The following is a 14,012-nucleotide window of genomic DNA, read 5'->3' on the forward strand; positions in this document are numbered from 1 at the left end:
CTCTGAGCTGTCAGCACAGAGCCTGACGCGGAGCTCGAACTCACGAACTGTGAGATCATGACCTGAGCCGAAGTTGGATGCTTAACCGACCCAGGCGCCGCTGTTTTGTTTCTTAAACTCCACTTATGAGTGAAATCACATGGTATTTGTCTTTCTCTGACTGGCTTATTTCACTTATTTCACTTATTTCACTGGTTTATTATTTCACAATACCCTCTAGCTCCACCCATGTTGTTGCAAATGGAAAGATTTCAGTCTTTTGTATGGTTGAATAATATTCCATTGTATATACATATATATGGATAGATATAGATAGATAGATAGATAGATAGATAGATATCAGTACTTATAGTTTCTGTCCTTGGAGGTCTTGCATATATTTGATTAATTCCTAGATATTTTATAACAAAGGTTTTCATAATGTGATATGAGGGCCCTCGGATCCCAGGGACCCATTCTGGGGGACCATCAGATCCTCACTTTTCCAGTAAAGGTGAGGATGTGTTTTCACCATATGCTTCAACTTAAGAACATATTGCCACAGGCTGAATGAAGAAGAAGATTCCAATCATCTTGTATGCTGTCCAGCCAGCACGGGACAAATTTGCTAAAATGTAAAACAAAGAGAGAGAGAGAGAGCGTGAGAGCGCCAGAGTGCAAGCAGGGGAGGGGCAGAGAGGGAGGGAGACACAGAATCGGAAGTAGGCTCCAGGCTCTGAGCTGCCGGCACAGACCCCAATGCAGTACTCAAACACATGAACTGTGAGCTCATGAGCCAAAGTCAGACACTTAACTGACTGAGCTACCCAGGTACCCCATCATTAAGTGAGTTTTTAAAATGTGGTTACTTTCCTTAGTTTGGTTATTCCTTAGTTTGAATCAGAGGTTGATTATTATTCTTTAAATGTGTCAAGAACTTGGAGTGCCTGAGTGGCTCAACCAGGTTGGCATCCAAGTCTTGGTTTTGGTTCAAGTCATGATCTCCTGGTTCATGAGTTCGAGCCCCTTGTGGGCCTTACACTGACTGTGCGGAGCCTGCTTGGGATTCTCTCTCTCTCCCTCACTCTCTGCCCCTCCCCCTCTGCTCCTCCCCAACTCATGCTGCCTCTGTCTCTCTCAAAATAATAAATAAGCTTTAAAAATATGTGAGAACTCAATATGTTCAAAGAATTTCAGTTTTGATTACTAATATGGTAAGAATGGAGAGTTCTAATTCACTCAATCAAAAGCCTTCTAGGGGAGTTGTGGGTTTCTTTGTCTTTGTTTTCATAAAGAAACCCTGCGACCAAATTGTTTGGGAGCTGACTCCTTATAGCTTGTGTCACTATGGGAATGTTATCTTACTTTTTGCCTTAAACTCTATCTGCTGTGTGATTCTTACGGGTGTAATTCTATGGGAAATACTATGAGTTTGGGGAAGCTGATCTAAGCTTCCACAGCATGTGTTCAGTCTTTGCTCAACTATATTCCACCTCATCCTTGTACCTTTCTAGGTAGATAATCCCGTCTCTTTCCTTCCAATCTTGACATTCCTTCTTTTTTTATTATTCCTCAAACACCGCTCCCAGTTTTCAGTTCCCTGCTAATGAACAGTAGAGCCAGCGAGGAACTTTGGCTTATTCCTGATGCTAAAATAATACATCTGTTATCTCCCACTTCTTGCTAGTTTTGTAGTATACATTCTTAGTAAGCTAAGAAAGTCCGGTTGAGGGGCGCCTGGGTGGCTTAGTCGGTTAAGCGTCCGACTTTCGCTTAGGTCATGATCCCGTGGTTTGTGGGTTCGAGCCCTGCGTCGGGCTCTGTGCTGACTGCCAGCTCAGAGCCTGGAGCCTGTTTCAGTCTGTGACTCCCTCTCTCTCTGACCCTCCCCTGCTCACGCTGTCTCTCTCTCTCCTAGAAATAAATAAAACATTAAAAAAAAAAATTAAAAAAAAAAAAAAAGAAAGTCCGGTTGATTTCATATTTAGAAGTAACTTATAAAAAATCTTTAAGATATGTAAATATACCCATTTTACTGTATATCTAAATTAATCCAATATTTTATGATAATTACGTATTCATTTTTAAAATCATAAATAGTATTTGAACTTTAGTAATCCAGGATTGTTGCGTGAATTGAGAGAACTATATGATATTTATTTTAGTTTATTCCTGTGACTGATCACATGTTGGGTTTTCTGATGTTGAATCATCCTTGTCATTCATGGGATAAACTACACATCTTCGTTCCCTTTCCCATCTCACCAGATGCAGCATCCATGGCTGGTCAGAACTATAGCCTGGTGACTGAATTCATCCTTGTGGGCTTCTCCACCTTCCCGCGGCATCTCCTGCCCGCCTTCTTCCTGCTATACCTGCTCATGTACCTGTTCACGCTGCTGGGCAACCTCCTCATCATGACCACCGTGTGGAGAGAGCGCAGCCTGCACACACCCATGTACCTTTTCCTGTGAGCACTGTCCACCTCAGAGATTCTGTTCACTGTTGCCGTCACCCCGCGCATGCTGGTTGACATGCTCTCCACCCACCGCACCATCACCTGGGCAGCCTGTGCCAGCCAGATGTTCTTCTCCTTCACGTTCGGCTTCACACACTCCTTCCTGCTCATGATTATGGGCTACGACCGCTACGTGGCCATCTGCCACCCTCTGCGCTACAATGTGCTCATGAGCAACCGTGACTGTGCCCGTCTCATGTCATGGTTCTGGGCTGGTGGCTCAATCATGGGGATGATGTTGACCCTGATAGTTTTTCACCTCACCTTCTGTGGGTCTAACGTGATCCACCATTTTGCCTGCCACGTGCTTTCCCTTCTAAAGTTGGCCTGTGGGAAGGAGACATTCCCCGTCACCCTGGGTGTGATCCTGGTGTGCGTCTCAGCTCTGATGGGCTGTTTATTCCTCATCGTCCTCTCCTATGTCTTCATAGTGACCGCCATATTGAGGATCCCCTCTGCAGAGGGCAGACACAAGACCTTCTCCACGTGTGTGTCCCACCTCACTGTGGTCATTGTGCACTACGGTTTTGCCTCCATCATCTACCTCAAGCCCAAGGGACCCCATTCTATGGACAGTAACACCCTGATGGCCACCACCTATACAGTCTTCACCCCCTTTCTCAGCCCAATCATTTTCAGCCTCAGAAACAAGGAGCTCAAGAACGCCATAAAGAAAAGCTTCTGGAGAAAATTCTGTCTACTAAGCCCCCAACGGCCAATTTGGTGGTGAGGAAATGTGACAGAATGGCTGGGGATAATAAGGTCTGTCTCCATAGGACTTCGTAGTGATTCAGTATATGAAAATATACTGTGTTGGAGGCGTGCAATGCATTTGCTTTTCCTCGATTTTATTGCCTATCTCTTGTATAGGCTCTAGTAACCATGATCTCATGTTTAAGACCGTGATAACTTCATCCCATTAACTCTTCTAAGAATGTGTTACCTGCCTTTGAGCTGGTGAGGGGCATCACATGGATGTGTCTCAACACCAATGCCCATGGTTTTTCTTGAATGGAGAAGCAGGGGAGGAATTTATCTTCCTCTACCATAAGGATAAACCAAAATAGGCATAATAATAAATGCCTCATTATCAGGGATTTTCTTATCAGACACTATGTCCACTGTTGTATAAGCATTAGCTTCTAATTATAACAAATGCCCAAAGAACATTAAATATTTGTCTCCATGGAGATGGTTGAATGTTTACGGTTCCTTGCTGTGTTTGGAGAGGATAGACCCTAAGGAGGTTTCTTTGTTGAAATGGGTTGAGTGAAGGATGTCAGAATGTTTACTGGAGAAAAATAGAGAAAGAAATGGAGATAGAGGCAGAGAGAGAAAGAGGAGAGGATTCAGTGTTTGGGTAAGAACACAGAAAATGTTTAAAGGATGTTGCTATCTGACATGTTATGGAAATATTTCTCCCTTTTTCCCCCACAATACTTTTAGTAAAACATCAATTTCTCATTCCTGTGTTTTACTTGAAGCAATCTGGGGGATGTATTGGAGGGCACAGTGTTATCTCAAGATGGCACAAAGAGAGGTCAAGGGTATGGGTACCCCCTTTAGGCAGATGAGAAATGTTGGTGGAAGTCACACAACAGGTTAAGGAAGAGGTCACATGCAACTTGAGGTCTGTCTGACTCCCATGCTGGGGTTGGGGAAACCATGTGTCTGAGATCTGGGAGGGGGGACTTCCATTGGTGTGAATTTGTACTTAAATTGTGGTCAGATATTTGAGTTGCAGACAGAAAGTATTTTATAATAATGAACCTGGGGCACCTGGGTGGCTCAGTTAGTTGAGCATCTGACTTCAGCTCAGGTCATGATCTCACAGCTCGTGAGTTTGGGCCCCGTGTGGGGCTCTGTGCTGAAGTGCAGAGCCTGGAGCCTGCTTCAGATTCTGTGTCTCCTGATCTCTCTCTCTCTCTCTCTGCCCCTCCCCTGCTCACTCTCTGTCTCTCAAAAATAAATAAAAACATTTTTTTAAAAAATTTTTAATGAAAAAAATAATAAATCCAAGGATGGCTGTCACATAAGAGTGCCTGTCATTTGCCAAATGCTGTGGGAAGGGTTTCCTATGCATTCACTCTTCTAAGTCTCAAAATAAATTCTCTCTCCGTATTTAGATATGACCCACATCTACTCATATTCATGTTTTTGAAACATAGAAAATGCAAATCTGATAGATCATTTGTCCCAGACCACAGCACCGTGAAGACAGGAAGGAGGAATCGATTACAATGTGCATGTGTGTGCAGTTGGTGATCAGGAACCTGCCTCTCAGGTGCCTGCAGAGAGAAGTGTGGTGCTGACCGGGAGGAGAAAGGCTGTCATTAGAAGGAACAGGCCCCTTTCAGGGAAGGGGGCAGGTGCAGCCCTAGGCACACACCCCTTGAACACAGACAGAGGGAAACACAGACTCCAGGGGACTTCATGACACACTTGCCTCATTAACACTGACAATGAGACCTTGAGAAAACCGGCTACAGAAGTTTTGGGGGTCCATTCATCATTTTACTCATTACCGGTGTTGCTGACTGATGCCCCCACCATTGCTCAGATGTGCTGCTCCAGAGCCTGCGGCTGTGTTCCCTTGTCCAGCAAAAGGGAATGTGCAGATGAGATGCAGTTAAGGACCTGAGACAGGGGGATTACGCTGATCACCCAGAAGGGCTGCTATAATTGCAAGTGTCTTTATACAAGGGGGGGGTGGGGTGGGCGGGTAGCAGGGGCCAGAGACAGGAAGTAGGGGATGTGACACCGGAAGGAGGACCTGGAGTAGCTGAGGCGGGAACCATGAGCCGGGGGTGCATGCTGCCCTCGAAGCTGGGAAAGCAGGCGCCAGGTTCTCCCCTGACCCCCCTGAAGGACGCAGCCCTGCTCACACCTCGACTCACACCTCGTGACCCTGATTCAGCTTCTGGCCTCCAGCATAGAGGAGAGAAGTGTGTGGTCTCAGGGCACGAGGTTTATATGCTTTGTTACAGCAGCCCCAGAAAACTGACCAGTGAAATGGCATCCTGACATTTAATGTTATTGGGTTTCATTACACATTAGTTTCTAGCCAGGCTGTCAGGCCATTCTTCTTTACGGAGAAGACTCGGGGCACTGAGACGGCCCCTGAGAGGTGCCAAGGGTCCTTGGAAGTCTGCAGCAAAGGTGGAGGAGTCCCGACAGCCCAGCTGCAGGGTGTGCTCACTGACAAAAGGCCTCGGGTGTGTTGTGAGGACACAGCTGACCGTGTACCTGCAGGGGCCCAGCACCGGGGTTGGCATGTGCTGTGCCCTCAGCCAACATTACCGGACCAGGAGCTGGCAGCACCAGGACCATCTTCGTGTCCGACGTGGACTCTGTGTCCCGGAAGAGATGCTTGCCCTCCTGTGTGCTGGGGTCTCTGCGTTATAATAAAGATACAGAAACAGGCACATCTTCAGAGAGATGCTGAGTTGCAGCGGCTGAACTGGGGGAAATACTTACACAAAGGACAAACCACCAGGGATCCTGAGCTCTGGGTCTCATCTCTTTAAGTGGAAAAGGGACACTTTTATAAGGCCTCTTGTTCTTTTTTAAATAATTCCTTTTTCTTTTTTTAATGTTTTTTATTTATTTCTGAGAGAGAGAGAGAGACAGAGTGAGCAGGAGAGGGGCAGAGAGAGAGGGAGACACAGAATCTGAAGCAGGCTCCAGGCTCTGAGCTGTCAGCACAGCCTGACGCGGGGCTCGAACCCACGAACTGTGAGGTCATGACCTGAGCCGAAGTCGGACGCTTAACCGACTTAGCCACCCAGGCGCCCCAGGCCTCTTTTTCTTTTAAGGATTTTGTACCAGTCAAGGTTCCCTAGAAAAACAGAACCATTAGGATGGATGTGTATACATACATGTGTGTACATATACATATGTGTATAGAACACATGTCAGATGGAATAATGTTACAGTATGTTTTGAATTCATCATAATACTGCTTGTTGCTATTTTTTTAAATGTACCACGTCATCATCCATATAACATTTTCCCTTGGTACTGTAACAGAAGTCTTTTAGCTACTAAGCTAATGAGATACAAAATGTATAATTTAGTTTACAAATTGTAATGCCTTTCCTTGTGGGCACTAATTTTAACAACTACAAAAACTTTTGAAGTCACTATCAAAAGGAAAAGCCTATTTGAGCTGAAAATTTAATTTTTCTTTTTTTTTAAAATTTTTTAAATATTTTTATTTATTTCCAGGAGAGAGAGAGACAGCATGAGCAGGGGAGGGTCAGAGAGAGAGAGGGAGATACAGACTCTGAAATAGGCTCCAGGCTCTGAGCTGGCAGTCAGCACAGAGCCCGACGCAGGGCTCGAACCCACGAACCACGAGATCATGACCTAAGCGAAAGCCGGACGCTTAACCGACTAAGCCACCCAGGCGCCCCGAAAATTTAATTTTTCTACTGTATGGTATACACCGGTGTGTTTGTAGATATAAACAGGAAAAGTAATAGAAGACTGAAAAATGGCTACATTGACATTTTGGCTAATCTTCTTTTCTCATTTGGTTGAACATAAACAAAGGTTAAAAAGTTTAAAATAGGGGCGCCTGGGTGGCTTAGTCGGTTAAGCGTCCGACTTTCGCTTAGGTCATGATCTCGCGGTTCGTGGGTTCGAGCCCCGCGTCGGGCTCTGTGCTGACTGCCAGCTCGGAGCCTGGAGCCTGTTTCAGTCTGTGACTCCCTCTCTCTCTGACCCTCCCCTGCTCACGCTCTCTCTCTCTCCCTCTCCTAGAAATAAATAAAAATATTTTTTAAAAAAGTTTTAAAATAATCTATACTCTCTAGAAGATATTTCACTTCCAGAATAAAACATTTTTTGTTTCTTTAAAAAAAAAAAAAAAGGAAAAGCCTACTTGGCACATGGTAGAAGTTTACTACATATTTGTTAATTGACTAAAAAACTCAATTTAGTGAGAATAATGTTCTAGAGCAATTACAATATATTATATATTATAATATACCATAATTGTGTTGTTCCTTTATATAAAATGTAACACGTCTGCATCCAGCTCTCCCCACACTGAGGACACTGAGGGCCCTTTCAGTGTCAGGTTGCAGCAGTGTTGTTTTGGGGTCCCGGGATTCAGACCGGGTCCTTAGTTACAGCTCGGTGAGGATATGATGGATGGATGAAGAAGGGAGAGACGATGAGAGGAGGGAGGAATGACTAGAAGGAAAGAAGAGAGAGAGCAGGAGGGAGGGAGAGAGGAAGGAGAGAGAGAAATGTCCAGAGAGGAGGGGGCATTCCCAGGGCCCCAGCCGCCTCCTTGGACGTGCATCCCAGGCTCAGGGGAGAGGCACCCAGGGAACCTGCCTCAGGGGAGGCGCCTGCAGTGATAGGGCTCCAGCCCTGATCACGGAGGAGCAGGAGGGGGGCCCCAGGCCAGGCGGACAGTCTTCGAGCCAGGCAAGAGAAACTCTGTTTCCAGCCACGTTTCCCAGGAACAGGTGGCAAGTAAGGGGGAGCTGAAGGGGGAAAGTGTGGGCACCACAGAAAGCCAGAGCAGAGGGAGGCTCTGGCTGGAGGAAGGGGTCGGGGAGTGGGATGGGGCAGGGGTTATGGCCCCCGCAACCGGGTCCCACACCGATCCATCTACAGCCCACGCCGCCTCCTTTCCCCAAAGCCTGGACCCACAGCAGTCCGGGATGCCGGGTCCGTTCCCAGGCAGGAAGTGGTGTCTGCACCAGGTTGAGCCAGAAGGGTGGACCCTGGGCTTGTCACCGTGCATGTGTGCTCATTTCTGCAGCACGGTGCCTGCTTCTGTGAGCACCATCTGTATATGTGCACCTGCGTTTGCCTGTCTCCATTTCCTGGGGCTGCTGTGACAAAGGACCACAAACAGGTGGCTTTAAACACCAGAAATTTGTCCTCACAGTTCTGGAGGCTAGAATCCAAAACCAAGGTGTGCAGAGGGCCATGCTCCCTCCAGACACTCCAGGGGAGAAGCTTCCCTGGCCTCTTCCGGCTTCTGGTGGCCCCAGCAGCTCCTTGCCTGTGGTTTGTATCACCCCACTGTCTGCCTCTGTCTTGACACAGCCACCTCCCTCTGTGTGCTCCCTCCTATTCCTGTGAGGACACCAGTCACTGGATTTAGGGCTCACCTTTATCCAGTATGATCTCACCTTGATCCTTACCTTGATTACATCTGCCAAAACCCTATTTCCAAATAAGGTCACATTCTGAGATTCCAGTGGATGTGACTTTGAGGGGAACGCTATTCAACCCAACACAGCGTCTGTGTGTTCCTGGCTTATCCTGATCCCAGACAAGCTCCGGGCACTGGCTAGTAGTGCTCAGTAGATGGATGCAGAGCCAGCAACAGGGTCTCTGTTCCCGGCTGAGTGTTTGCTGGGTTCCGCTGCCGGCGTGTATTTCAGAACCCACGTACAAGTGCGTCGGCGTCAGCTCTGTCTGCTAATGCTCCTGTGAGCACAGTCTTGAGTTTCTGACAGAGATGCAGAAGCAGAGAGAGTAGAGTGGGTTCGATAGTGTCCCCTGGAGGTGGAAGGGCACAGGAGCAGGATTGGGGTGGGGGGGCAGCCTACCTGTGCCCTGGCTTGGCGTTCTGGCTGAGAAGCCAGAGCTGGGATGTGGCTTTGGCCTCTCTCCTTTAAGTCCAGACCTATACAGGTGACTTGGGGACCCCTCCCCTTGCAGTGTACTACAGAGAGGCTCTTCTGGGGAGGGTGACATGGAACAAGTGCCAGAGAGAGACGTGGAGCTAAGAAAGACCCCCTTTTTATGGTACTATTTGTAGATTCCAAAGCGCATGCCTAGGAGCCTGTTTGTAGCCAGGAGAGAGGAAGGGTGGGCTCCCCAAGGGAACGGGACTAGGTGCTGAGTAGGGGCACTCATGGTGCAGGGGAGAGATTACCCTGGAACACAGGTTGGCACCAATATGCATCACCCGGAAGAGAAAGATGAGTGACAACCAGCCCGTTAATGACATAAAGAAATGACAACAGTGCCAGCTAACATTCCCCAAGAGCCTTCTCTGTGCTGGCCACTTGACATCAAATCCCCGCAGGGAGCCTATGAGGCCTGCTCTCTGGTGTTATCCCAACACGTGGTGAGGCCCAGGGTCGGACCCCGGGTTGGCATGACTCCACAAGGTGTACCTATGTCAGAGGATGGAGTCTGGCAGCCGGATGAGGGTGGAGTCCACAGGGGAGGCCGGCAGGCACAGTGCACCAGCAGGCAGAGCATGAGACCAGAGCCGGGGCTAGACCATGGCACGGAGAGGCCGGGAGTGGGGGCCAGGGATGGTGGCTGACGGATGAAGGCCAGGTGTTGAATCTGATGCCCCAGGATTTCTGGGCCACCCCGGGCCCCCAGCAGCCCCCCAATGCTTCTTTGCTGTATGAGAGGCCCCATCCTGACACTCAGCCCTATCGTCCGTTTTCCAGGTGGGGTCCTGGGTCCTGGAAGCATTGGCTGATGTGGGTCTTAGATGACATTTGGTGACAATCTTGTGGGGGTGGGGTGAGGGAGGTGGACGTAGTGCTGTGTTACGGGGTGAGCCCTGCCCCAGGGTAAGTATTTGAAGCCTTGTCATCAAATGTAAGTGATAGATGTAAATGACACATTATGTATCATGAGTATATAAGTATGTATCATTGAGATACATATGGATCAGCGATACAGATATGAATATGAATACATATGTATCTTTTTCTATATTTAACCAGAGCTATGGTTACAGAGCCATCCATGTTGCTCTGTGGCTGTCAGGTTTGCTTTTTCCCACATGTTGTTTAGAGCTCATAGTTCACCACATGTTACTTGTCCAAGCCCTCAGATTGGGGGGGGGGCTCAGACTGCCCCCAATCTCTGCCATCACAGACAATGCTGCCATGAATGGCTTGACCACATCCCCTCACTGAACTGTGTGAGAGTTTCAGATGGAGACCTGGGAGAAGTGTTTGTGGGACTTTGGGTAAGTTTCCCCTTAATGTGGCCATGAACCACCAGGTACCCGTGAGAATGCCTATAGTCCACTGATCTCACATCTGGGCCAGCACAGGGCAGATCCAGATTTCTAAGTCTTACCGCTTTAAAAGTGGACAGGGATGCCTGTACTCACTGTGTTCACAGATTGTTGCTGTTTTGTTATTTTTTCAATGTTTATTTATTTTGAGAGAGAAAGAATGAGCGAGGGAGGGCCAGAGAACCCCAAACAGTCTCCACACCATCAGCACAGAGCCCAATGCAGGGCTCAGACTCATGAACCATGAGATCATGACCTGAGCTGAAACCAAGAAATGGACACTAACCCTACACTGCTTTGTTTCCAAGATTCCGTAGCATGTCTCTTTATCTCAGACAGCAATCTCCCCCCGCCTCCTGTCAGTCTTCATGTCCAGACGGACGCAGTTATCAGGGGTCTTTATTTTTCATAAACATTTTGGAATACATTTGTCTTCTTTCTCAAGAATTCAACTGGATATTTTTGAGAAGATTACATAGAATATATAGAAATGGGGGAGGATGAACATCTGTCTGATATTGTCTTTTCCTTTCAGCCATTTACGTACATGACCAGTCACGTTTTCCTGTCTGCTAGAGGTTTCCTTGTTCTCTACCAAGTTCCTGTGTGTTCCTGGTGATTGCTGTCAGGTTTTGTGCAACTTTGAATGATACCTTAGTTTGTAATGTTTTATTATTAACCAATTGTAAACTGATGAAAAAGTTGCAAAAATAATACAGAAAATTCCCATCCTCCCCCCACCAACCCCTCGGAATGCCAGGATCTTTTAGAAGGCAGGACAATGATCAGACCCAGGTCATAAACGTTAGTATATAACCCTATATAGCAAACAACAGTTCGGCTCTCCACTAATATCCTTTGTCTATTCCGGGATACAATCCATTTCATTCAGTTGTTATTTCAAGTTTTCATTATCATCCACTTCTTAGTATTTCTTAATTTTCCTTTTAGCCTGATGATTAATGACTCATATGTTACTGTGGCATTGTCGAATGGTTCAACCCAACATTTACATTCTAAATATATGGGAACGTTGAGGGGTCCTCTTCTTATTAATTTACAGTTATATTGCAAAATGGTCAGATATCTGGGTCTTCACGTATTGATACTTGGGAATGGAATGCACCTGCTCTTCTCTAAGAATGAGAGAGAGAGGGGGAGAGGGAACCATAAATTTCTACATTTTAAGGGAATCTGATTCTGGTCATTCATGCCTGTCCTCATTCTCAGCTTCTCTCCTGTTTACTCCATTTCATGCCCCACGATAAGTACATGAAGCATATAATCTTACCTCTTATTACAACATTGTCAGCCAGACATTATTATGATCAACTTCCTTTTAGGGAGGAGGAAACTGAGGCTCCAAAAGATTAAGGAACCAACCCAATGTTGTTGTGGTTGGTGTTGGCAGACTGTTTGAAAGAAACTTCTCCACTTTATTTAACTTAGGCAGATACCATGGTAGAATTTTGTCTAAAAAGAGAGAAAAGCACCCTGTAATACTAACCAAGCCTTGCAGACAAGTTCAAGTTTGAGGAGGTGCAGCCTGCAGGATGTGGTGATGGCGAGGTTTGCGCTGTCCTTTCAAATGTGGACCGCCAACCAGCCACAGGCTGTTCTGATTCAGAACGTTTTATGGGAGACCCCAGCATGATCGCTGTTTTAAAAAAAGAAGCCTGCTGTATTGTGTTTTTCTTTATTTTTCCATTCTCTATCAGCAAAATGGCTGGAGACACTGACAAGCTAGTGGGGACTCAATCCCGGCGTGAGCCCAGGGCTCCTATCACTGGGATTTAAAAACACTAGACGTCGTTATTATTAACAGTATTATTATTATCATGGTGTACTGGGTTCTTACCATGCACCAGGGCCTGCGCAAAGCACTTGAGGCACATGATCTTCCCGTGACCCCGGGCAGCTCCGAGGGGCGCTGATCGTCCTCATGAGCAGAGTGTGGCCGAGGGACCAGCCATAGCCTGCGGGGCTGGGGGGCGCCTCCTCCGGGAAGTTCTCCCAGGCCGGGCTCAGCACACACCCAGAGCTCGTGCACACCCGGGGCTCCCGCCCACCCGGCCACCCTCGCTCTCTCCCCATCCAGGGATGGCCGCCACGCTGGGCCGAAACCACAGCTTCGTGACTGAATTCGTCCTCGTGGGCTTCTCCACCTTCCCGCGCCATCTCCTGCCCGCCTTCTTCCTGCTTTACCTGCTCATGTACCTGTTCACCCTCCTGGGCAACCTGCTCATCACGGCCACCGTGTGGAGCGAGCGCGGCCTGCACACGCCCATGTACCTCTTCCTGTGCGCCCTGTCCACCTCCGAGATCCTCTACACCTTGGCCATCACCCCGCGCCTGCTGGTCGACCTGCTCTCCGCCCGCCACGCCATCGCCTGGGCGGCCTGTGCCAGCCAGATGTTCTTCTCCTTCATGTTCGGCTTCACCCACTCCTGCCTGCTCACCGTCATGGGCTACGACCGCTACGTGGCCATCTGCCACCCCCTGCGCTACAATGTGCTCATGAGCCCCCGTGGCTGTGCCTGCCTGGTGGCCTGGTCCTGGGCAGGTGGCTCGGTCATGGGGCTCGTGGTGACTACAGCTGTTTTCCACCTCACCTTCTGTGGACCCAGTGAGATCCACCATTTCTTCTGCCACGTGCCGCCTATGGTGAAGCTGGCCTGTGGAACCGATGTGCCCGCCGTGGCCCTGGGCGTGGGGCTGGTGTGCATCACCGCCCTGCTGGGCTGCTGTCTCTTCATCCTTCTCTCCTACGTCTTCATCGTGGCTGCCATCTTGAAGATCCCCTCAGCTGAGGGCCGGCACAAGGCCTTCTCCACCTGTGCGTCCCACCTCACTGTGGTCATTGTGCACTACGGCTTTGCCTCTGTCGTCTACCTCAAGCTCAAGGGTCCCCAGTCTCTGGAAGGAGACACCCTGATGGGCATCACCTACACGGTCCTCACGCCCTTCCTCAGCCCCATCATCTTCAGCCTCAGGAATAAGGAACTGAAGACCGCCACGAAGAAGACCTTCCTCAGCAAACTCTATCCTCAGAGCTCCTGAAGTGGCTCCTTTTGTGACAATGATGTGTCAGGTAGAGACATCTTCAGGCTTCCATCTGTAAAACAGGAATGATTATACTTCATTGGTGATGATTCTTGTGTGGGAATTCCCCCACCTCCCCACTTTGCAAGTACTCTGAATTCTAGATGTGTGTGTTCTCTCCTTTCCCTCAGTCTGGTTGACCTTTTTCCTCCTGGATTCACTGAGGTCTCGACCTCCCCAATATTGACCTTGTATGTCACCTTCCTCCAGGTGTCTGTGCCTGGTAGTGGCATGGAGGAGGGGGTGCCCACATTGCTGTGTTAGGGAGCCTGTGAACACGGTTTATCATGAATGTGTAAATGAAAGATGCTTGCTCTGCCCAAAATGCGTAAACTGTGATTGGGCACCTGCTGTGTACCAAACATCATGTTCTCTGCCTCAGACACATCATTG

At 48.2% G+C, this 14,012-nt stretch overlaps 1 protein-coding gene and 1 pseudogene across 1 annotated transcript; both read left to right on the forward strand.

Moving 5' to 3' along the window:
• Positions 1–2,258: 2,258 nt before the first annotated feature.
• LOC120239155 lies at positions 2,259–3,227 on the forward strand (annotated as a pseudogene).
• Positions 3,228–12,617: 9,390 nt separating this feature from the next.
• On the forward strand, positions 12,618–13,577 carry LOC120239236 (olfactory receptor 10H1-like). Its single transcript, XM_039243423.1, has one exon. It carries the CDS (start codon positions 12,618–12,620, stop codon positions 13,575–13,577), a length of 960 nt encoding a protein of 319 aa, XP_039099354.1.
• Positions 13,578–14,012: the final 435 nt, after the last annotated feature.

Source organism: Hyaena hyaena, unplaced genomic scaffold (assembly GCF_003009895.1).
Source record: "Hyaena hyaena isolate Hyena2069 unplaced genomic scaffold, ASM300989v1 scaffold_227, whole genome shotgun sequence".
Taxonomy (NCBI): domain Eukaryota; kingdom Metazoa; phylum Chordata; class Mammalia; order Carnivora; family Hyaenidae; genus Hyaena; species Hyaena hyaena.

Coding starts and splice junctions, on each gene's coding strand:
- LOC120239236 (XM_039243423.1), top strand. CDS start 12,618: ATGGCCGCCACGCTGGGCCGAAACCACAGCTTCGTGACTGAATTCGTC.